The sequence below is a fragment of the Pleurodeles waltl genome, chromosome 10, assembly GCF_031143425.1.
Source record: "Pleurodeles waltl isolate 20211129_DDA chromosome 10, aPleWal1.hap1.20221129, whole genome shotgun sequence".
In the NCBI taxonomy this organism is placed as follows: domain Eukaryota; kingdom Metazoa; phylum Chordata; class Amphibia; order Caudata; family Salamandridae; genus Pleurodeles; species Pleurodeles waltl.
The window spans coordinates 573,718,132-573,743,315 of record NC_090449.1 but is presented as its reverse complement, the minus strand read 5'-3'; the positions used below and the strand labels follow the sequence as shown (position 1 = coordinate 573,743,315).

General features: G+C 42.8%; 1 protein-coding gene across 3 annotated transcripts in view; it reads right to left on the bottom strand.

Annotated features, from left to right (window-relative positions):
- Positions 1-5,125: 5,125 nt before the first annotated feature.
- LOC138261722 (5-beta-cholestane-3-alpha,7-alpha-diol 12-alpha-hydroxylase-like) overlaps positions 5,126-25,184 on the bottom strand; it is a 298,234-nt gene continuing 278,175 nt past the window's right edge. For all 3 annotated transcript variants that reach the window (XM_069211025.1, XM_069211026.1, XM_069211024.1), the window contains one exon: positions 5,126-12,818. In XM_069211025.1, coding sequence (XP_069067126.1) covers positions 11,254-12,789 — 1,536 coding nt within the window. In that variant the 5' untranslated portion in view covers positions 12,790-12,818 and the 3' untranslated portion in view covers positions 5,126-11,253. The remainder of the gene's footprint in view (positions 12,819-25,184) is intronic.

The following is a 25,184-nucleotide window of genomic DNA, read 5'->3' as shown; positions in this document are numbered from 1 at the left end:
CCTTCATCAAGCACGCAGTCTGTTTGGCAGCTACTGAGCTGACCCTCAACAGCAAGAGTGCCCAAGTAATCACCATTAGTGGTGTGAACATTATTCAAGAAAAGGAAGATCTGATACTGATCAACTGCTACATAAACGCTCCAAGGAAATCAAAGGTAGTGACAATCCTTGAGCTCCGGAGAACCTGGAAACTGTCATCTTCAGTCACTCCGGCCATGAAATAGTCATGCTGGGAGACTTCAACGTAAGCGGGCTAGATGCACAACTAGAGGACTCCCTCCAGGACAGAGGCCGTCAACTACTACAAAATTTTCTTACAACTTTCAGATTATCTTTAACCCGCCAGGAGTATGTGAACAATCTGAACGGCTGCCACCATCCTTTAAGGGAGACTCAACAATTGATCAAGTGTACCTCTCATAAAAACTCACGCAGAGACTTAGCCACTTTGAAGTCACGGAGAGGGAGGAGAGCGTTCATAATCCTCTGAAGTGCATCACTGCCCTACAAGCTCAGGCAGCAGAGCAGTACACCATGGTAGGGGCCTCAATGGGCACAGAGAAGGTACATTTGGCGAGAAGATTTAAATGGAGACCAGAGCATTCATCTAAAATAGTCTCATGGTTAATCTCAGCCTCGGGAGCCTAACCTGAATCTCGAATTGTGGGTGAAATCAGTGGACAACCTAATTACTCTGCTGCATGGCAAGCCAACAGGTGCTTACTCACCTCCCCTGCCCGGGAAAGTAAAACAGTACAACTGGACAAAAATGTTCTCAAGGCAAGACGGGCACTTTGTAGAGTTCTATGCAAGTATAAACAACAGCCCACAAAGTACACAGTGGCTCAGACAAATAAAATCAGAAGATCCTTCAAGAAACAAATATGGGAACACAAGGTGGCAAAAGACCGGAAAGAATGGGAAACCATATTCCAGCTGCTAAAGGACCATAATCACACCAGATTCTGGGAGAATGTAAACAAGTTAAGGAATGGTCACAAGTCAAGGGAGAATGGTGTAGCAGAGACTGCATGGGTCTCTCACGTTACACTCTTGTACACAACCTCCAACCAGAATCAGACTCGACCAGCAACAGGCTTGACAAGACTCAGCAACCATTCCCCTCTCTCAGTGTAAGGCCCCCCTCAACAGATGAGGATCATCTAGAGAGTGAAGCAGATCAGCCTAATGCACCTGACGAGATGAAAGGCGCAGAGCTGAATCATTTATCCATTAGTATGATAGAGAACGCTATAAAGGGTACTAGGAAGGCTGGCACCCTAGGGCCAAATGGCCTACCAGCTTCTCTATTCAAATGCTCTCCAGCTGACTGGGAAGAGAGCCCGTCTCAGCTCTTTAATAGCACATATCAGCTGACTACCATCCTGGACTCTTGGAGAGGGTTTATACTCTGTCCAATCTACAAAAATGGGACCACTCAGTAGCTTCAAACTATCGACTAATAGCTCTCCTGGATGTGGAGGCAAACATTTATGCTTGACTGTTGTTGGGCCAACTGGAAGCCGGGGCTCAAGAGTGTCAAACCCATCTGTTCTTCCAATCTAGCTTCAGACCTGGGGCCTCAACAGTGGACAACATTGTGGCTCTTTCATACCTGCAGCATCAAGCAGCTAACACCAGTCACCGGCTGTAATTCTGCTGCTTTGTTGATTACAGTGCGGCCTGTGACAGGGTACACTGTGAAACACTATGGAGGAAGCTGTCAGCATGGGGAATTCCAACACAACTCCTAAGATCCATCATCTAGCTGTACACCCACACTTGAGTCCATGTTTTAACAGGTCCAGGTACATTATCACGGAAAATAGAAACCAACAGAGGCCTAAAGCAGGGCTGCGTTTTGGCCCAAGTACTGTTTAATTTGTACACCGCAGACTTAGAGAAACATCTGAAGGCAAGCAGCCTGGTTCTACCAAAGATTGGCCCCACAAAAACTCCAAATCATCCGATACGCGGATGACATTGTGATAATGGACTGTACAAAAACTAGGCTACAGTGAGTTCTAAACGCACTGAACACTTTCATGGCTAATCAGCTTCAAGTATACCAGACAAAAACAAAAGTCCTCATATTTGGAAGGTACAAGAACAAAAATATCATAACCTGGCAGCTGGGAAGCCAGACCATTATCACAGCCAGGAAATATAATTACCTCTGGGTGTGGTTCACAGAAAATAACGAGGCAGGAAAACAGAAAAGCGTAATCAGACAAAAAGCTGCAGTCATCTCATATGGAATCTCCCAACTGAGTAACCAACTAAGAAGCACTTCTGCAGCCCCAATACTGAGGTTAATAAAGGCGACCCTACTTCCTGCTTTGCAATACGGTTACCTGGCATTTCCTAGGTCTTTAGAACCCACCATAGAACAAGCTTACTGTAGAGCATATTTAAAAATCTTCCAACAACTGAAGTACACCCGTCGCTCTAAGCTCAGATTGGAACTGGGCCTAGTGTCGCAGCAGATAGATTGTCAAGCTGCCGTCCTGAAATATTACATCAGGCTCAGGAAGGCCAATAGGCTCACATTAAAACATCACTTGAGAACTATTTATGAAACTCCTGGCAACCCGTGGTTCATGCAGCTAAGTTAAGCACTGAAGACCTTTAAAACGGGTCACTCCATTCAGCTGGCAGACACTGCGACATTCAGTGCTTGGACAAAATTAATCAACAGAAGAGGAAAGGAAATCTCAAGGGAGCAGATCTACTGTCAGCCAAATCACCATCAACAGTGCCAGCGTTACACAATTCTTATTTGATCGGTGCCCCTCAACCATAGCTCCTAGGAGCAATAAACGCAGGAATTTGGCACCAGAATTTGTACATGCGAACATTAGTTCTGCCAATCAAGGACTTTTAATCCTTCCTGGCCTGCACATAGGGACAAAAAAGCCTGCAGGCTTTGCTCCTACCATCATGAAATGTGGCTATACTTTCTGTGCTGCTGTCCGAAATTAGCAGCCGATAGTAGACAGTTAATAATTCCAGTAGCTTTGGTTCTGGGAGCGCGGACTTGCATGGAGACATCCATTCTCTGCTTCTCACACTTGGCCACTTGGGCATTGGCTAGATGTGCAAAATATGTGACAATTCTCAGACGGCTGCTAGCCCATTCAGTGGGGGGCAGACAGCATGGTTCACATAGGTCCAAAGGAAATCAAAGCATCTCTTGCTGAAAATGGAGACAAACGCTAACTCCTTAACAGATTTTTTTGTGCTTTTTTTCCTTTTTACCTTTCTTCTTAATGTCATTTAATGTGACCAACGTTTAATGCAAATATTATCCACTGTGCTTTCTTGTAATGGTTTTAATTAATGGAACAATAATTTGACAATACAAAAAAATAATAACAATAACAAGCATCACCAAACATTGTTCCATGGATATCAGCCTGTAATTAGCTAAATGCTTTAGGATAGGTTTGCAGTGGGATATTTTTTGCTCCATTTAGAAGGGCTCAGAGGAAAATATTCATAATTTTTCTCACCAAGATGGCAATAGAAAATGTGAGGAGGAAGTTTTTGAAGATTTTTTCAGGGCTTGCCTCTGTTGGGGAAATTGTATATTACCCAATTTCATAAGATTGGGGATTTTGATTATGGAGATCAGAATGAAGGAGCTGAGTCTACTTTGTCAGATGGTGGCTTGGAAGAAGATCATCAGTCAATGTCATCAGAAAGTGCTTACAGATTATTTTGCTTTGTAATGATGTAGTCAGTGTGAGAAATTGAATCTCTTTAGCTTCCTGACTGCTAAGTTGTAAATTCTACAACACTGTTGGATCCTCTAATTGTGAATGCATGTTTTCTTCCACTAATGCAAACAGTAGTTTTATGACTGCGGAGAACTCTGCACATAAAAACACAGGTCTGGCATATCTTTTAATACGCAGTGTATCCTCCATGAATGCGGAGCCTCTGCAGTTGTTAAACTTGTAGTTTGTGAATACCAAAAAAATTGGAACCTTACACTTTTGGGTAAGTTTACCTTTCTGCATCAGGCCCACAGTGTTGAAGGTTAACAAAAAGCAATATCTGAAATTGTTGGGGATTGCCATCAAGGAATACATTGACAGGGAAGTAGTAAGTTCAGAATGAAAGGAGTAAAGGCAAACGTCTTCCAAAATCTAAAGAGGGTTGTGGTATTGGAGACAGATGGTATGACTGGCGGTGTCAGAAGACTGAGGTCGAAGTCGAGGATCAGTTGGTGCTCCATGAAATGGGATTGTTTTGTAACACTGTGATAAGGCTTAGTGGTTAGAATATTGTATTAAGTGTGTGTCCAGGGGAGCGTGTACAGCAAAAGATTAGTTAATGGAAGTCGAGTGCCTCTTGCTTAGTAAAGGAAGAAGAGGATTGGTACCAATCTGATTTCTCAAACCAGGTGTTGGGGCTCCCAAAGTGGACAGTTTAGGGTAGCAGTAGTAATATTTGCAATGGAGCTGACAAGGTCATCAGGGGTTGCTTTAGTGGGTGGTAGATAAGAATGAGATTTAAAGTTCAAAGAAGTTCAAAGAAGGTGAACAGTAGACAAGCAAGGATTGTTATGTGCTGGAAGGATCCACAGCAGTGAACTGAAGAGTAAGCCTGAGGGTCCTATTTTTATATCTAGTGCTAGAAGAGTCCGAAATTTCCTACCTCCTTCCCTGGTCCTAGTCTGTGTGCAATCACAATAGGGGAGTATTAAGATATTTGTGTGTGAGCTGAGGAGAATCATCTCAGATTTTCTGTGTCAAGTTTTCCACCTTTCCAATGTGTAAGTATCACGTATGTGCCAAAGTTTTTGTGGGTCATAACCTCTCAGTGTAATATCATCCTATGAGTTCTAAAACCTACAAATGAGAGTGTGAGAGTTTAGTTAGCAAATCATATGACTATTAAATTGTTAACCTACCAAGCAGGAATTAGTAATGTTGTTATATTTACTGGAAATAAATACTATGCAACTTATATATATGCCTCTAATGTATTTTTAATGTGACTTAAGGCTGGAAATTAGATATAAATTGGTTTTCAATTGAACTGATTTGAAATGAAAACCACGCAGCACTATGGAAAAAGTCAGACAGCAGCACACCATTCTTATTTTTTTATTTCTGCTTTAATTATGGTGGTCTGAGTAATTCATACCATTCTCTAAACAGTATCCTCTTTACAATAAGTCTAAAAAAAAAAATCATCATTGTTGCTTATTTGAACCTAGATATAAAAAAATACCATTCATAAAGATTACTGATAACCGTAAAATAAATCATAGAATATGTAAGACATTAAACACAATTATTAAGTACAAGGTTAGAATCATATAATTTACAGAGCAATGCATACAGAAATAATTTAAGCATTACAAAACGGTATGCCAAGATTTAATTAAAAACATTTTTTTACTTCTATTTGCAGTTAATACGTAATCTACATACAAGATACCTCATTGCTAGCATTTGCATTCTTGTCAACCCAAAAGATTTAGCTGGTAAGCTATAGATTTCAATACTTACTAAAACTTACTGTTTTTTTAACACAGTTCTGATGCTTAATTTCAGTCCAGGGAAGACCTAGCTTGGCAGTTCGGGCTGGACTGTTCCCATGGGGAGCAGGTCAAAACTAATTTGCAGATGGCTGGGTCCAAACCGGGGTGATGTGCTGAGCAAACTAACGATGTATGAAACGCAGATCTGTGACTGGGGGTGAGTGTTTGAAAAGTTTAAACACCCTGTCCATCATTTTATTTTGTGATGTTGTTATGTGTGCCCTACACAGCTAGGTTCTGAGATGATGTGGGTCCCTTGCTCGCTGCCCCACTGGATTCAAGCTAGCCTGGCTGATGAGGGGGTGATACCCAGACAGATCTGCATATGACTGTGTCCAAACTGGGGTGACATAGTGAAAAAAATAACAATGGATTAAAACCAGATCTGTGACTGGGGATATGTGTTTGCAAGATTTCAACACTCTGTTCAGCATTTTAATTTGTGGGGTTGTTATGTGTGCCCTAAGTGGCTAGGGTATGTCCAGACAGGGGTCCCTTGATTGCTCTGCCACTGGATTCAAGCTAGCCTGGCTGATGAGGGGTGATACCCCGAAACAGGTCCCAGGATGCTTGTTTCCGGTCCAGGGATGGCCTGACTTGGCAGTTCGGGTTGGGCTGTTCCCATGAGGAGCAGGTCAAGATTAATTTGCATATGGCTGGGTCCAAACTGGGGTGATGTGCTGAGCAAACTAACAATGGATTAATTGCAAATCTGTGAGTGGGGGTGAGTGTTTGAAAAGTTTCAAAATTCTGTCCATCGTTTTATTTTGTGATGTTGTTATGTGTGCCCTAAGCAGCTAGGTTAGGAGATGATGTGGGTCTTATGCCCGCTGCACCAGTGGATTCAGGCTAGTTTGGCTGATAAGGGGTGATACCAAGACTAATTTGCACACGGCTGGGTCTAAACTGGGGTTACGTGGCGAGCAAAATAAAGATGGATTAAACCAGATCTGTGACTGAGGGTGAGTGTTTGATAAGTGTTAATACTCCATCTATCACTTTACTTTGCGGTGTTGCTATGTGCGCCCTCAGTGACTAGGATATGCCCAGGCATGGGTCCCTTGCTCGCTGTGCCCCTGGAATCAAGCTAGCCTGGTAGATGAGGGGTAATACCCTGAAACTGGTCCCAGGATGCTTGATTCCGGTCCACGGAGGACCTGGCTTGGCAGTTTGGACTGGACTGTTCCCATGGGGAGCAGGGTCAAGACTAATTTGCATATGACTGGGATGATGTGGTGAGCAAAATAACACTGGATTAAACCCAGATCTGTGACTGGGAGTGAGTGTTTGAAAAGGTTCACCACTCAGTTTATCATCTTATTTTGTGGTGTTGCTATGTGCACCCTAAGTGGCTAGGGTCCCTTGCTTGCTACACCAGTGGATTCAAGGTAGCCTCCTGGTTGATGAGGGGTGATACTCTGAAACCAATCCCAAAATGCTTGTTTCCAGTCCAGGGATGATCTGGTTTGGTAGTTTGGGATTGACTGTTCCCATGGGGGGGCAGGGTCAGGGCAGATTTGCATATGGCTGAGTCCAAACTGGGGTGATGTGGCAAGCAAAATAATGATGGATTAACCCCAGATCTGTGTCTGCGGGTGAGTGTTTGAAATGTTTCAACACTGTCTATCATTTTTGTTATGGTGTTGCTATGTGTGCCCTGAGTGGCTAGGGTTTGCCCTGACATGGGTCCCTTGCTCAATGCACCACTGGACTCAAGCTAGTCTGGCCGATGAGCAGTTATACCTCAAAATCGGTTGCAGGATGCTTGTTTCCAGTCCTGGGAAGGCCTGGCTTGGCAGTTCGGAGTAGACTGTTCCCATGGGGGCAGGGCCAAGACTGATTTGCATATGGCTGGATCCAAACTGTGGTGATATGGCGGAAAACATAACAATGGATTAAACCCAGATCTGGACTGGGGGTGAGTGTTTAAAAAGTTTCAACACTCCGTCCAGAATTTTATTTTGTAGTGTTATCATTATTTAGTACCTCTGACAATTTCACATCACTAAAAGAAGAGACGAAAGAAATGCTTCAGTTTTCATAACCAAACATTTGACCTTATTTCTCTACACTATAAGAAAGCAAACACAGATTTTACAGTATTGCAGTTGTTGTTGAAGTTACTTACTAAACCAGCAGTATCAATATTAAGGGTGCCCACAGTAATCAAATTTCACTTAGGTATTGCCTGTAATGTCTGTTTAGTGTTGTTATCCTGGTCAGAAGCCACTTGATAATTTCTTCTGATCGATATCCTACTTTTTTTGGTTACAGAATATTGGCAAGCATACAGATGAAGGGCTCTTAACCAGTACAAGCCATATCTGTCTTTCAGCTCCCACACTATAATGTGTGGGGCTACAGATAAATCGATATGCACATAACAAGGTTAACGCATTGAGGCAAATCAATGTAAAAGTAAATAATGATCTTATTTGAACAAAAAGTCTGTTAAACATTTTAAGTACATCATGGATAAATATCAAGAAAGATTTTAAAATCTACAGATTAACTAAAAAAGAAAATACAGAAAATGGCTAAAGATTAACTAAAAAAGAAAATACAGATTGGAGACCATCACGATATTACATCTTTCAGCGTGCATTAAGGGATATTCTTGACTTCTTTAAGCTTTTGATTTGCAACCTTGCAGAGGTCTACATGAATTTCAACATGATTTAGAGGGGAGCGGAAAGAAATTAACATTTTCCGCACCAAGAGTCAGAGACATACCGGCCAGAGAAATAACAGGCAAACCATTCGGGAGCAGTATCTCCCATACACTGGGATGCGAGTCTAGCAAGCATGATTTGCTGGCTGCTGGTGTAGAATTCTGCAGACAGCTCCAAGAAGATGAGGCCCGAGGAGAGGTGCTTCTGGTGAATAGGGGTAAAGAAGTTAGAAACATGACACAGTGTCTGTGAAATGTAACTGGCTGGAATCAGCCTGTAGTGGTTTGATTTGGGAACCTGTGAATAGAAAGTTTCGGGTTTGTAAATACCACCTTTTAGGAATTTTAAGGAGGCTTTGGATCAGAAACTGGGTGGTAATGGACAGGTAGTCTGAAGGTCAGGTGACGGTTTGTTTTACTAGAAGTGAGAGAGAGATTTAACTGTGCCAAGGCTAAGAAATTGAGGAAGGAGAAGCAAATTAATGTCCAAGAAGAAAGGGTGAGTGGTTGTAGACGAAAACTATTTACAAGCCATAATGAATACACATTCACTCAAATCACATTGTTCGTGGTTGTGAAGAGGATTATATTACTCCATCCCAAAAACGTTTGACCTGGCTCAAAGTAGAATATACCAGTATTGAACTAAATTGTCTATGCTTCATGGGGTAAGGTAGGGTTAGGCCAGTTTTTTCCAGTCAATAATGGGTTTATTCAGACAAATGTTTTTAAAACAATTTCAGTTCATCAAGGATAAATACAAATATCGATTTTAAAATAATAAATTGAGACAACACTTTTTTACAGAAACTAAAAAGTGACCAAGACCTGCCACCAAATCTGGATACCGATATCGACGAAAATAGTGATTGGTCAATTAATTGCAGCTCACAAATAAATTTTTAAAATGTGCCAATGTAAAGACAAAAGCATAAAACCATCCACTAAAGAGTGACAACATGTGCATTTACTAGATTTAATACGTCATAAGAAAGAGGAATATAATATCTTGCACAAACGTACCTACGAATATGAAATTCTTATCAGAGAAAGAATACAAATAATTAAAAGTTATTAGTGATTGGAGACCGTCGTGAAGGTACATTTGTTTGTGCAGAACAGGACTATTTTGAAGTTCTGAAATCAATTATTTGAAATACTGAAGAAAGTCTATCCACTTGACTTTCAATGTGATTTGAAGGAGAGCAGAAGGAATAAACATTTTTCCACACCACACAGTACCCTCCTCACCAGGAGAGGTAAAGGCAGCAAGCATGATATGGTGCCCGGTGGTATAGAATTTTGCAGCTAGGTCCAAGAAGATGAGTACAGGGGAGAGCTGATTGTGAACAACGGAGGTGAGAAATTTAGAGACATCAGTAGTGTGACTCAAAATGATAGGGCTTCCTGTAGAATGTGAGGAGGGGCCTTGGAGTCATCCATATCTCACAGATAATCATTGGCCTTGGGCTGAATGACACCCGGCTTGAAGGGTTGGAACCCCCTGGAGAGTTGGTGGTACCCTTTGCACCATAGGGGCTACAGGGGCCTGCGTTACACCCCTAAAAGACGTGACTGAGTAGAGTTTCTGTGAAGTAGAAGTGACTGGAAAAACACTGTAGCAGACTGATGTGAGGAAGTGTGGATATAATGTTTTGAGCCTGTAAAACACTGCCTTTTAAGAATTATAAAGAAGTAGGAGATCAGAGACTCGTAGTAAGCTGGGATGAGGTGAGACGAGGCTTGATTTTTTTTTTTTTACCAAACTGAAAGTGCAAATATAAAGTCTAGGACAAGGCTGAGATGTTTATTGAACAGTGAGAGACAGATTAACATCCAAGAGGAGAGGGTGAGTGGTTTGCAATTTGTAGGTGGGGTGGGGGGGATATGGCGCATATGTTGGTTCAGGGAGTGGAGTTTCAGTGACAGCTGAGCAAGGGACATTGGGCTAAGTGGGGCAAATACGATAACACTGGTAAATAATGTAATTGCTGATTAAACTTGTCCTATAGAAGGGCAGGGAAGGAGAAAATAGCTGTGTATTTATAGCCCTAATTGTTGTACACGCAGAAGTGTTGTAGAGCAATGGCAACAAATAAGTTTCATGCTATTGATAAAATTATATATGCACCCAGAACATTAACAAATGAATACATGTACAGAATCAAATGAAAAGGCAAACTATTAATTACCTAGTCCTGAAGAGGGGAAGAACAATTAATTTGAGACAAAATCACTAAAGGTTTTGTTTTTCCTGAACATTAAACTATTGGAGTATAGCTTGCCCACCAGTTGATGCTAAACATGAAACCCACCTATGGGAGTCTATAATAAAATTGTAGGAATACGCTGTAGTTCAATAAGACCTGGTAAACGTTTCTGATTTGTTATTATCCTGTTGAGGAAACACTGAAATATAAGGTGAGAGATAGTACAGAGAGGGGAAGATGTTATAGATTAGATACAATGCTTGGCCATTGGTGCTCAGAAGAAGGTGTCTTTGAATTTACACACAAAATATATACTTGGTAAACAAAATATGTCAGTTAAGTGATTACATGCTGTTTATCTTAAAAAGGCTCTTGTACTTGTTCAAAGATAATGCACTTACATCCATATTTAACAGTCCTTGCATATTCTTAAATATGGCTTTAAAATTTAGCAACTTGTTAATTGGTTTCAACACAGTCTTCAATGCAGGGTAGTCTACATTTTGGGTGAAGAGTCAGATTGATAGTCAACCCTTTATTACATGTAGACTCTTGTCTGATGAGTTACTGAACTCCTCCACTCAATATTTTATTGCTTCCTTGCTGGAACAATTTCATATTTCTACCTCAATCTTACAAAAATAATGTGGAATGAAGAGTCTCCTACGTGATTGTTTTATCAAAATTGTTTCTTGGTAGTGAATTCTTGAAGTGAAATAAGGCATTAGCATACATGGATATAACTTTTCGAATATCAAAATTAACAAGTTGAATCCTCCATGTGTAATCTTTTAGGAAAATAAACGAAACTTTAAAAACTAAAACCGAAGGCGGTATCTAAACTGAATATCATGAATTGGCTGCATGGAACCAAATCCCCATCGCTTTTGGTCTATAGGAGGAATGGCCTCTTGTGGGTTAAGCAGCTCAAACTCAAAATAGGTCAACATCAAGAATACATATTGTTTTAATTCATTGACTGCAAAAAAACGTCCAGGGCAAATAGTGGTTCCTGCACCCCAAGGCATTGAAAAATATTTCACTTTTTTCCCATTCTTGTAGAAATCTACTTTTTTTGACCCTTCAGCATTAAGGAAACGATTGTATTTAAAAACATGAGGTTCTGGGTGTACCTCTGGGTCCATGTGTACACCGAGATATGGAAATAAAGCAACTCTGTCCCCTTTGCGAATGCCATACTCCTGTCCATCTGCCATCTTGAGATTCATGTCCTCCAGAGCAGCTCTAATCAATATTGGAGCAGTTGTCAATCGCAGAGTCTCTTCTACTGCACTGTCTAGAACAGGTGTCTTCAACAGCATGTCCCTGGTGAGATTTAGCAGTTCACCACCTGGCTTTACTTTTTGACCAGATAATCTAATTACATCATCGATTTCTTCTCTCACAGCCTTCATAGCTTCTTGGTTCTTCATTAAGTGGAGAAGAAGCCAGAAACAAGAAGGCCCGGTATTCCCTTGTGATGCCCATAGAAGCAAGAACATGAACCTGTCCTGCATATATGCTTCCATCCCATTTTCATTTCGAAACTGTTGCTGATCAGAGATCCAACCACTAATGTTCTCTTTGAACATGCATTTCTTCACAGACAGCTTATTCCAGAAGTGCCTTTTTAGACGTTCAGCTTCAAGTTTTTCCTTGGGAGGAAGCACTGCATAAGCTAACCGGGGAAAGAGGCAGTCATACTTTCGGAACTCATGAAATAATTCCTCTGATAAAAGTCGATCTGTTTCCTTGGCCTTTTCTATGCTTCCGGCTTGCTTTACTGACTCATTTCCAAATAATGCAAGATATCCAGCACGGAAAACTATGTTGTAGCTGAATTTGAAAAGTCCATCCTGTTTCCAGGTTCTGCCACTTTCACCTGAACCAACCCCGTGAAGCATCAGATTTTGCAGGTTTTCCATCATTGCTTGGGTCATTACTACAAGTCCATCCCCCATTAGATGTTTTGTACTTGAGGCCTGCACATGCTTATGGTCACCTGGTAGGCCACGATAGCTGAAAACTCTGGCAACCAGTGCTTGTGCAAACTTACTGAAGTCCAATTTAGACCGTGCTTCTTTAACAATGGATCCAAAAGACAGCGGGTCCATCAGAAAAGTGAAGTACTGACCTCCAATGTGAACGGTAAAAATATCACCATGTTTCTTCTGCATCCTTTTCAAAAACTCTGCACTGTTGTCTCTGAAGTCCAGAGCATAACCCAGCCATGGAATGTAGCCTTTGTCCAAAGGGGGTTCGTTCGGCCTTCTTCTACGAAACATTCCAAGAAGATAAAAACCTCCGAGGACAGATACCAACAGGGTTAAGAGAAGTGGTACAAAGAAAGCCATCTCAGGGACTTGTTGGCTGCTTGGTTTGCCTGAAAGATACATAAGATATTGATATGAGGTAATTTGGTTTAATCCATAATACACACAGCAAGAAATTATTATATTTTTACAGCAAGTGTATTCCTAATTAAGACAATACAAAGTTAAAGACAACCTCATACAGGAAATTGCCTTCGACAATACAAAATTAAATATTGCATTGTTGTTCAAATACGTCTATTTTCCTAAACGTTAAGGAGACAGTAGACAATACATTTTTTATAGAGAACAAGAGAATGTTTGGCCCGCTTGGTATCTGTTCTTGCTTATACTGTTACATATACATTTTGATTTTGGTGTCTTGCTCTAGGCACATTTTACATAGCCAGAGAAACTGATGACAGTCAGAACCTTTCTACTCTATTCACCCTGACCATTCCCTGCCTGCTTCTGCACATAGAAAGTCATTGATTGTCATAGAACCTCTTAACTTTTAGTGTCACCGAATACATATTTCAGCTGCTGTCCTTCCCTTGTGAGACTTGAGGCCTAATATATGCAATCAGGCATTTCATTCTTATTGAGTGCGCTTTACAATCTAACAGAAAGTCTTCTTTTTTACTTGTAAATACAACACAATCGTATCACATCTGATTTATTTATGCTTTGACAGATGCAGCACTACTAAGGTCCTCACTACTCATTATAAAATGCCTTTTAATTATGACTGAGCCGGTAAAGGAAGGTGTGGCAGGTTCCTTGGAAGCCTGAGATCTACAGGAACATCTGGGAACTGTTTTGGTTCTGCTGTAACACCCCAGATCTGTGCTGCAAGTGGCTGAAATATCCAGGTGAAACTCAAAGGGAAAATTAAGAGGAATTGGACTCAGAATCTCACTGGAACCATAAGGTTCCACCTGTAATTCCCATAGCTGCTGGCCCCTGGAGTTCCAGTAGCCCCAGTGTTGGTACCTAAGGAGTTGGACTTAACAAGGCCAAATCCAAGGCACTCAAATTGATGGTCTAAATGTTAAAACAAAACAAACAAGTACAGTCATTACTGAGATTTAAGCCGTGCCCTATATGGTATATACCAAACTAAAATAAATTTTGTTTTAGTATTTATCCAATATCACACAAAATTAATAATTCAAAATAAATCCCAACCAAACATATACTAAATGATAAAACCCTAATTCATCTAGATACAAACAACTATTGACTATATCTTATTTCTCCTTTCGCTGATGCAGAAAACTGTATGTTTCCACTATTTTGTATTTCAAGACCACTGCTTCTTTACTAAATTCAAGTATTTGAGGAATAAAGAAAGCCTTTTTCCCCTTTTAGCTAGTGCATAAAACATACAAGCGTCTTCAGAGTAGTTATGTTCATGTTTCAAGTTCCTAGTACAGTTTTTTCATGTACAATTTGCCACCATTTCCTGCGTCGATGAAATTAAAAAATCAGTAAGTCAATCAACCAAGCAATACAAAACTTTATTTTAATACAAAATGAATCCATAAATGTATCATACAAATACAACACAATAAATGTCATAATTAAAAATAGATTTACAGGACAATTTGAAATAACATACAACAATCAGTTACAAAACAAATATAAAACTACTAAAACCCTTAATCCATGTGAATGGAACGAGGGGCACATACTGCAGCTATCAAGAAAGCTCCAACCTGAGCAATTGCCTCATCATCAGCCAGCTCAACCAGACTCTTAGGAGCTAACCTACAGTACATAATCTCACGTCTCTTAACAAGGGGTATCAATAAAAGCCCAGTGTACATATAATCAAATGTACAGAAAAACATAAAGTGCAACATTGTTTGCCCAGACCTCCCATCACACGGGCAAGGTATACCATCAAGACTGCCATTATAACTCAGGGGAAAGCTTAACAAATAATTAATCAACCCTGCTCTACAGTAAAGCGGAATAGCAGACTCTGCTCCCAACGTCCCATCAGTCTTTTCATGTACCTTGCAGTCTGATCGACATAAAGGAGTCAATGTGTGTGACCACTCTGGGCTTTTCCCTCTCTGAGGTCAGCCTCTTGGTATCCATCACATTAAATAGTGCTCGGTATAATTGTTTTTTATTGACATTAGAGGCAGCCTCGGGATGCTTAAAAACGTCATGAAAGCCTGACTTGTGCAACCCTGACGCCACATAAGATAACCAGGGAATCTCCATACCCTTATCACAACTGAGGCAATCCTCTAAGTTATCCCTTGTAAGACTTGCATCTTTATTCTTCCAAACTGCAAGCCATAACAAGGGCGGACAAGTGGCAATATAATCCTCCACAATGCAAAGGCCCAATTCTCGATGGCCGATCATACTAGGGAAGGAAATGGGGGCAGCGACAATCCTCTTACATAACCTATTCCCCTTAAGTTGAATCACAGCACATTTTTGAAGACCCCAAACCCTTGCTTCATACGTTACAGATCGTAAGCATTGCATGTTATATAGTTCTGAAAGAGGGATAGCCTCCACCCCTGGGTTTAGGTAAACTGAACAGAGAGGAAGTTGCCTTTGCTAACTTCACCCTACTATATGCAATATGCGGTGCCCAGCTACCCATGCTTGCAAATAACACCCCTAAATATGGGAAAGTGCTAGTACGTTGCAAAGTGAAAGAGCCACCATCATAGTAGGCAGATGTTGTTTCTTAAAGCCACAGGCCATAATATAGGACTTATTAAAATTAGTTAATAGTTCTATATCTCCCATGAAATCGAAAAAGTCATTAACTAGAAGGCAAAGTGCTCTGGGGGTACAAGCCATCAAAACAGCATCATCTGTATATAGCAACAAAGGCAAAAGGGAACCAATGACAGTTGGAACGTAAAGGGTTATAAAATAAATAAAAGTGGGGCGAGAACACATCCTTGACCAAAGCTTAGAACGGTTTACACAATCAAATGCTGAGGTCAAATCCATAAAATCCTAAAACAAAGGGGAGAGTTTGGCAATTGTGTACTTCCCAGTCACCAAAGACAAATTTAGGCACTGCCCCATGGTCCCAACATGATTCCAGAAACCATACATGTACGAGTACAAAATAGACTTCTCTTCAGCCCATTCCCTTATCCTATTGAACAAAACTCTACCTAAAATCTTAACTGTTGTACTAATCAGAGAAATGGGCCTATAACAACTCGGCTGCGAATGAGCCTTCTTTTAAAGATTGAAATTATTATAGAAGTAGATCAGGAGGTTGATAGGGGGCTGTGAGTTAAACTGTTAAATATATTTACTAAAAGAGAGGCCCAAATCTCAGGGATTAACTTTATCAAATCAATTGGAACACCATCAGGCCCCCTAGACTCTGGGCAATTGCCTCATGGACACTGTCTAGGTTTACTGCGGGACCATTCAAATTTGAAGCAATCATAAACCTGCTAGAAGCCTGAGGAGCAGCAAAATGTTTTGCGAAATGAGATTCCCATGCCCCGCTAGAAACATGACACCTTTCTAAAGACGCAATCCGGCTTAAACGCTTGCTATTGCTCACAGCTGCCCAAAAGAGCTTGTTATCCTTCTTTGAAGCTGCTGAGGCCAGGGAATCCCATTGAAATTGGAGAACTACCGCCTTCCTGTTATTCACAGCCTACTTGTAAGCCTTCCGTGTAAGGGCCACCTCTACCTGATCAATAAGTTGGCATGTCAATGCCGTACGCAGATAGTGGTTGGCCCTTTTACATTCCTGATCAACCATCCTGCATGAAGAGCACGCAACAACTTTGCTTTGATACATTCACACAACCTAGAGAAGGCATTAGCAATATTTACATTGGCACTGTTTTTGGACAGGTAAATCTCTACCAGATCAAAACTCTCCCCAACTATGGGGCTCATTCTGAGCCCGGCGGGCGGCGGGAGCCGCCCGCCTGGAGGGAGCCGCCAAATGACCGCACCGCGGTCAAAAGACCGCGGCGGCCATTCAGACATTTCCTCTGGGCCGGCAGGCGCTCTCCAAAAGAGCGCCCGCCGGCCCAGAGGAAATGCCCCTGCAATGAGGACGCCGGCTCAGAATTGAGCCGGCGTAGTTGCAGGGGTGCGACGGGTGCAGTTTGCACCCGTCGCGTATTTCAGTGTCTGCATTGCAGACACTGAAATACTTTGCGGGGCCCTCTTACGGGGGCCCCTGCAGTGCCCATGCCATTGGCATGGGCACTGCAGGGGCCCCCAGGGGCCCCGCGGCACCCCCTACCGCCATCCTGTTCATGACGGGTTTCCCGCCATGAACAGGATGGCGGTAGGGGGTGTCTGAATCCCCATGGCGGCGGAGCGCGCTCCGCCGCCATGGAGGATTCAGAAGGGCAGCGGTAAACGGGCGGGTGACCGCCGGTTTACCCTTTCTGACCGCGGCTGAACCGCCGCGGTCAGAATGCCCTTCGGATCACCGCCGGTCTGTCGGCGGTGCTCCCGTGGCCGGTGACCCTGGCGGTCACCGGCCGCCAGGGTGAGAATCACCCCCTATATCCCTAAAAAAGTAGCCAAGGGTCTGGCACTCTCAAGACAAGGTGCAAAGCATCAGTAGATGGCTGGATTGTAGTAATAACACTCTCTTTTCTATATCTGGCTCTCCGAGATCACATTAAAGCCGCTTCTATCGGGTTATAATGCCCAAAAATGTAGGAAACAACCTCACCATATGCCAGTAAATCTTCCAAATTCTCTGATATAAAGATATAACAAATTATCGAGGAACATCCGTGGGTTCTAAAGGTTGGTAACAAGAGCGTCTCTAACAGGGCCACATCCATCACACAAATAAATTCATAAGCTGCCAGAAAACCTGCCAGCTCCGCCCCTCAAGAATCTACAAATCCCAAGGACATCATGGGGTCATTAACTGTTTTTACAAGACCCTCCAAGGTCTTAGTATGATTGCCTACTTTAGTATTTATATTGCCCCCAAGACAATATCCTGCCAAGTTCCACTCAGTTCCAACTCTACTTTGCAGAGATTAAATAAAGTCAAATAGGCTCTGGAATTTTGAATTCAAAATATTAATAAAATCATTATTATGAAAATTGACTAAGTACAGTGCAACTCCCCTCTTAAATTCAACAATCTTGAAACTCTCATTTTTTATATCAATAGCTTTTGTACTCCCCCTGGCAGAAAGGCTCACTCAAACTGACAAGTTGCCCACGTGCTTCATGAGCAGGATGGGGTGGCTGGAATACTAAAGCATTCAAACCCATCAAATGACAAATTGTGCATTATCCAAGTTTCCTAGAGTATAATTACATCATAACATCTTATAAAAGATACCCATTCTGGTTTTGAGATCTCAGAATAAAGAATGCCTACATTCCAGCACAATACCCTAAATACTGTATTTCTAGGACCCTTGGGATTTTTTGCAACAACAATAATATCATGATCTAATGAAACTACGTTTGAAACTGGAGTGTCTGGTGCGACAAATTTATCAACAACCGCACTACCCACCAGTCAATCTTGATCATCTATATTATTCAAGGAGAGAAACTATTGTAAAAGTCAAGTTGCGGGATAGACAGATTACTACTGCTGCTACCCTTGTGGTCTATCACCATATCAGGCCTATAAAAAGACCAGAAGGGGAGAGCACTGATTCCTGTTTCTTTGTGACCAGATTCTTCCAGTAGTTTTAGCACTTTTTAGCACAGGAGGGGTTCCTACAATTTACTACAATGTAATCCCCTACCATAACTTTTTTGGAATGAACCACCCACCCTACTTTCTGGGCCATTATTATCTCATTATTATTATTCAAATTGAAGATGTTATGTTTAACAAACCAGTCAGCGCACTTGTTGTGGATTTCCAGCCAGGTGTTAGTTTCAGAGGCCTTAAGAGGAGGGACCCCAGCAAGTACCACAACATATGGACAGGAAGCAGGCGGTAAGTCTAAACAATCTCTGTTTGGTTCCAGCCCTTGACTGCAATTACCTAGCTTATTGGGGCTAACCCCTATTCCCCTCTTAAAGGGCGCAACCAGCCCCCTCTGTGCATTGGCTACTATCATGGTGGTGGAGCCAGTGGGGTTATGGGGGGAACGGCTTCCTTCGAAGATGAATTGCACAGCAACAGATCCAGTACATGGAAAAGACCTGCCACTATTATCAGGGCTCCCAGCGCTTGATGGTACAATAATTGTAGACTCCATTAGGGACATTTTGACATGTGAGTCAGCTACACTATTTTCAATCCTCTGCAATTGATTCTGCACTTGAGACAGTTTCTCCTCCAAAGTTGCACTGAACCTCTCACAAAGGGAGTCAAAATCGGGCATGCTCTCAACCAATGGTACTTCAAATTCATGTGGTCATTCCTAGTCTGGAGTCGGACCGCCGCGGTAGTGGCAGTCTGACTGCCCCATTCTGACCATTGCAGAGCCGCCACGGTCCAACCACTGACACCGCCAGGCTGCAGCCAGCCTGCAGCCTGGCGGTCCCAGCAGTTGTAATCCGCCAGGGCAGCACTGTAAGCCTTTCCATGCCGGTTTGCACCACTGTGGAAAAGCTGGCGGAATGGGGGTGCTTGGGCCCCCATGGACAGCCCCGTCGTGCATTTCACTCCCCGAATTACGGGCAGTGAAATGCACAATGTGTGCTGCTGCACCCGCTGCACCACCACATTGGTGCCGGCTTGATTCTGAGGTGGCGTCAATGTTAAAACCCCACTTCACCACAGGACTAGGGGGCGGAAACACTCTTTCCACGCGCCGGCCCTGCGGTGAACTTGGAATAGGGCCGGCGGTGTCCTGGCCGCAGTAGCGGTCAGGTGTTGGGATGAGTTTGGCAGGCGGCCTCTGCCGCCCTCCAAACTCAGAATGACCAGTCTGCTTCGCCCGGGTGTTATATTGCTTGAAGCCCCATGAGGAGAGTTGACTTTGATGCTGTACATGATGTTTATTGCTCCTGACAGGGTCTCTCCTTAGGGGCTTCTTTCACGTCACAGCAGGCTCATCATGTACAGCAAAATCACTAGGTCATTTATCAGTCACTAATGGTCAATGAAAAAATGTAGATGTTCAGAATATCTATGTTTACTACCATCACTGTGTCCAATCCCATGTTTTATCATTTTATCACGTTTGGACCACAGGCTAACTTGTTTTCAATTGCACCATTATCTTCGTAGCTCAAGTTCAACTCTATTCTTTATTATTTCAGTTCATTAAAACCATAGCAATTTAGTTGCTAAACCTACAAAATATTGTGATTTATAAATCATAACATTGGAATGCGCTAGTTAAAAGATACAATCATTCATTTTATTCTGGGTGTTGCACCTTTACTGATAAAAATTATTCTTAAAAACGGCTTAATTTTAAAGATAGTGCAAATCTGTATTACTGCAATTACGCTGGCTTAGTGTAGATTTATGTTCAATCGGCAAATGCCACCTTGGGTGTTCTTACTAGCAAAATAAAAAAATTAAAACCAGGTTAACTAGTTATAAAACTAGTACACACTGAGTTTGGGAACATGGGCTGGACAAGTCGAACTTGAAAACCAGTCATTTTACTCTGAGAGAGTCTGTATTTGTGCAAGTGCGCATACTAGTGTAGATTTATGTTCAATCTAGTAATAGAATCCTAGTGACCCTACTAGCAAGATAAATTGCTTAAAAACAGACATAGTAGTTATAAAAGTAATGCAAATAGTGTTTGTCCAAATCAGCTGGACAGACAAACTTAAAATCAGTCTGCGAGGATCAACCCTGGGCAGGAAATTCTTTTGGTGGGAGCTATCTTCATAGCTAGGCCTAGGAATCGTGACATTTTTAACCACTTACTTTCACATTTGAGGAAATTCACAGGTCAGTGCTTAATTTGAGCCAGTGGTTGCCAGTGGAGGTCACCAACACTCGTTTTTGGGACCAGCAGTCATTAGACTTTCACCCAGAGCAAGAGGAAGAAAGCACAAACTTGTAATGAAAGAAGAGAAAGAAAAAAATGATGGTGAAAACCGGAGAGAGCAGAAATGAGGAAGAACCAGCAAGAGTGAGATAACACAGGAGGGAGTGTCTGGTGGTGAATATAAGAGGCTTGAGGTGGATTCAAGACTGTGCAACCTTGGTATTCAGAGTCCTCCCATTTCGTGGGGTAGGCCGCAGTACTTTCGGCCTTAGGATTTATTGTTTTCCAAATTAAATAGTGGACATTTGTTCCTGTTTCCATCTCTAATTTTCAAATGGACAACCAGCATTTAACTATTTATTACAATTCTGATAACAGATCTGGCCCATGCACCAATTTTTATTGTTCTGATTAATCTTTTAGGAGTTCCGAGGGGTAAGGAGAGACACATTAATACATTTCAATCAGTTTACATTGTGCCTAACCCATTTGGCCTCTCACTGAATCTTGGAGGCAGAAATAAAGATCAAAAGGTTTATTACAAATTCAGAGCCAGAATCAAGTAAATGAGTCTCAGAAACTTACTATATAAGGAAAGAATCACCAAAGGTAAATTTAAGTTTTGAATCAGATCAAATTGTACATGCATGAGGCATTACAAATTCTCTGTAGCTGCAATACATGCTTCCACCGTGGCAAAAATAATTGTCGGGCGCTGGGGAATGACAGTTGAGGTGAATGTGAACAGTTAAGAATAGGAGTGAGACCCAGAACTCTGGGGAGAGACAGTGGAACACTTGAGTGAGTTGACTGAGACAAATGATTTTTCCCAGAGATTGGACACACACTTTCACTGGTGCCTACTTAGACATGGGAATAGGTGTCCAGCAACTCCACCCAGTGTGGCTCCACTCAGTGGGGGTCCACGAGATATCTCATCAGAATTGTGGTTCTGAATCAGTCTTTGTATCATTATTGCAGCGCTGTTTATTTGCATTAGGAGCCCTAATGTTTTTTAATTGCTTTTAACTAATAATGTCACAAAATGAAATTCTAAAATGGTTTTAAGGTGCCAAACACTATGAATGCCCAGGAATTATTGATAAAAGCATTCTATGGAGGTCAGTTTAATGCAACAACCACACAGATATTACATTTGACAACTCATGATTATGAAGGAAGGCTAACCTTTTATAAAAAAAACGTGTTTTTATTAGCATTTTCCATAGAAAATACAAAAACACCAATACAAATAAACAGCGCAGCAATAATGATACAAAGACTGATTCAGAACCACAATGCTGATGAGATATCTCGTGGACCCCCCACTGAGTGGAGCCACAGTGTCCGCATCACTCCATCCCTTTAAGCATCCAAATGTGGACAACTCAATGTCATATGGAGAAAATTAGCCGGGGACACTGGCCCAACGCCACATGGAACAAGGTGGTTACTTCCACTATTGTAAGGAAGGCACCATTCAAGTACTGGTCACTCGCCCCTGACAGTCGCCCTCCAGCCACTGAGACATATCCATCAAGGACTGTATTTGCTGAAATGGCTGCAACCACCAGAGTGGCAGAAGCCTGGCATATGGTGCTTTACACAAAACCCACCTCACTAGCTACTCCCAGGACACACCCACCTGTTGCCAGGTGTGGGAGCAGTTCACTGGCACTCCAGCGACACTCATCAATAGCTTGGGGAGATTGCTGTCATCCAGCAAGCTGGCCAATAGGTGTTTCTCCCAGTTAGGACCATCAGCACACCACCAGGCCACGAACTGCAGGAGACCCACCAGAGAATGGAGCTGCAAATCCAGGAAACCTAGTCTGCCCTCATCAGGGTCCAATTTCAAGATGTCCAATTTGACCTTTTGCCAGCCCACACCAAGGACACCAACAAACTATTGAGTTCTGTGAAAATAGTCCTCGGTAAGTTGTAGAAAGAATTCTGCATCATATACAGGCAGCAGGACAAAAGCGCCTTCTTGCTCAGGGCTACCCTGCCCAACACTGAGAGCTGGAGTGTATTCCAAAACCAAATCGAAGTTCATAGACCATCAGTCACCTTCCCCATGTTCAGGTCACATTAGGGCACTCATGAACTGGAAGCCCTACCAAACTCCTCCAGCACCACTAGCAATACCAGAACTGAGTCCCCCAGTTTGCACAGGCATCGGAGAGTGTCATCAGTGTACATCAACATGGTATGCACCAAGTTTCTGATACATCCGCAACATTCAGGTGCTCCATTGCCAGGACAAAGAGGAGCGGGGACAGGAGGCATCCCTGCTGTGTACCCTTCCACACACGAAAGGTCTCAGATACCACCCTGCCTGTCCGCACCCACACTGTGGGCCCGGCATACAGAAGGCACACCCAGGACCAGAATTCTAGTCCTATTCCCATATGCTGCAACACCTCCCACAGGGACTCCCAATTGCGGGTGTTGAAGACCTTCTCGATGTCTAGTACCACCAGAGCTGCTTCCATATTGATCCCCTGAGTCAAGTGCATCACAAGCGACAGCCATCTAAGATTCATATGGGTACCCCTCTCCAGCATGAACCCACACTGATTGTTCTCCACCAGGTCTGATACTACAGACTGCAGTCTCACGGTTAGTACCTTGGAAAGGATCTCTGTGTCCATGTTCATAATGAAGAGTGGCCAATAAGACCTGGGGTAACTCGGTCCTTATCTGGCTTAGGGAACATCACAATAAGTGCCTTGCACATAGGCACCGGCAGCATGCCCCTGCGTCTAGCTTCCAGAAGCACCTCCCAGATTTTGGGGACCAGCGAAACAGAGTGTGTGGTAATATTCTACTGGCAAACCATTAGGGTCAGAGCTTTTACCATGGGGCTATAATATAGGGCTACTTTGAGCTTCTCATCTTGAAGCTGCCCTTTCAGGCTCTCCCTTTCCTGCTCTGTAAGCTGGGGCAACACAACTCTGTTTAAAAAACTTCCCACTGCTTGGCTTGTATCAATCAATGCTGCCTCATATACCCCAGTTAGATGGTCACACAATAGTGTATTAATGCCCAGCTACCTGATCACTGTTGGTCTGTCCTCCCTAGACAAGGATAAAACCAATGGTGGGGGATCCCATTTAAGAAGCCACGCCAGCAGGGCAGCCGGATTTGTCCCCTTCCCAACGTAATAATTTTCGGTATTCCTTCCTGGTATAATTCCAATTGGTGTGAAAACACACATGCAGGACTGACACGTTTACCTCTGTAGATCGAATCTCTCAGTGCCTACCAGCTCAGTTGCTATAATGGGATCCTGGGATGGTTCTTCCCAATTCTAGATTCCAGTAATAATGGTGTGTGATCTGACATGAATCGCGGCAAGTTCTGGGCTCCCAACACATTGTCAATGCATTCTTGTGGCACTGAAACTCTGTCTAGTCAGCTGTATGCACCGTGGGCAGGGGTAAAACAGGAGAATTCCTCCACCCCTCGCTGGAGTTACCACCAGATATCTTTGCAGGTCAACCACCCCATCAATATCATCATTCGTGGCTTGGTCTCACTGTGGGCAGGTCATCTAACTGCCGGTCGAGCACACAATTAAAATCTCACGCCCGAATAATGGGCATCTTCACATATTGAACTAGCTCCTACTCCAGTATGCTGAAAAAGTCCCCATCATCCACATTTGGGGCATACACATTAAAAAAACATATCTTCACTCAATCCAACAACCCATGGACCGGGACATATCTGCACTCAATGTCAGCCATGCACCCAAGAGGGTGGAATGAAACCTGTGGAGCCATCCATATCGAAACCCCCTGACATAACTGGACTAATACAAGGAAAACAACTGGCCTTTCCACTTTTTCGGTAACTTTTGTGCCTCCACATCCATCAAGAGTGTTTCTTGGAGCATCACTATGTGCAACCCCATCCTTCTTAAATAGGCATTCTCCCTGTAGTGCTTAACAAAGTTGTAGAGGTCCGCATATTACTTGTCAGCATGCATATGTCCCGCCATTGCACCATGCACCCCCATCTCCCATGAGTCTAAGCCAGACCACTCATCACACCCAGCTCAGGGTACCACTGACTTACCACCCCACCAGCCCTCCATAGGATAGGCCATAATTATCAACTTACTGCAAAAAAAAGCATAAACAACCTTGCTCTCCTCCCACCACACTGGGTAAACACAAATGCGAACTGTGTCTCCCCAACCATTCCTGATCCCCACCCCCATGCTAAACTCACAAACCCAGATGTACATTACTGTCATGGTGGGAAGTGAAAGAACCCTGACGCTAAACACTATCACAGGGGCCAGTCGTGCCTGCGGGCCAGTCGAAGCAGAACAGCCCTAGTGACACCCTGACCCTGAACAATAACCCTACTACACTTCCCCAAGCACCCCTCCAGCAAACAAGCCCTTCACCCTGCCTAAATCTCCACGCAACCAACTCTGCACTCAGCATGCACTCACACATCAAGAGAAAAAAATAAAGCGAAGGAACAAAGAAGCACATAAATAAAGAAAGGAAG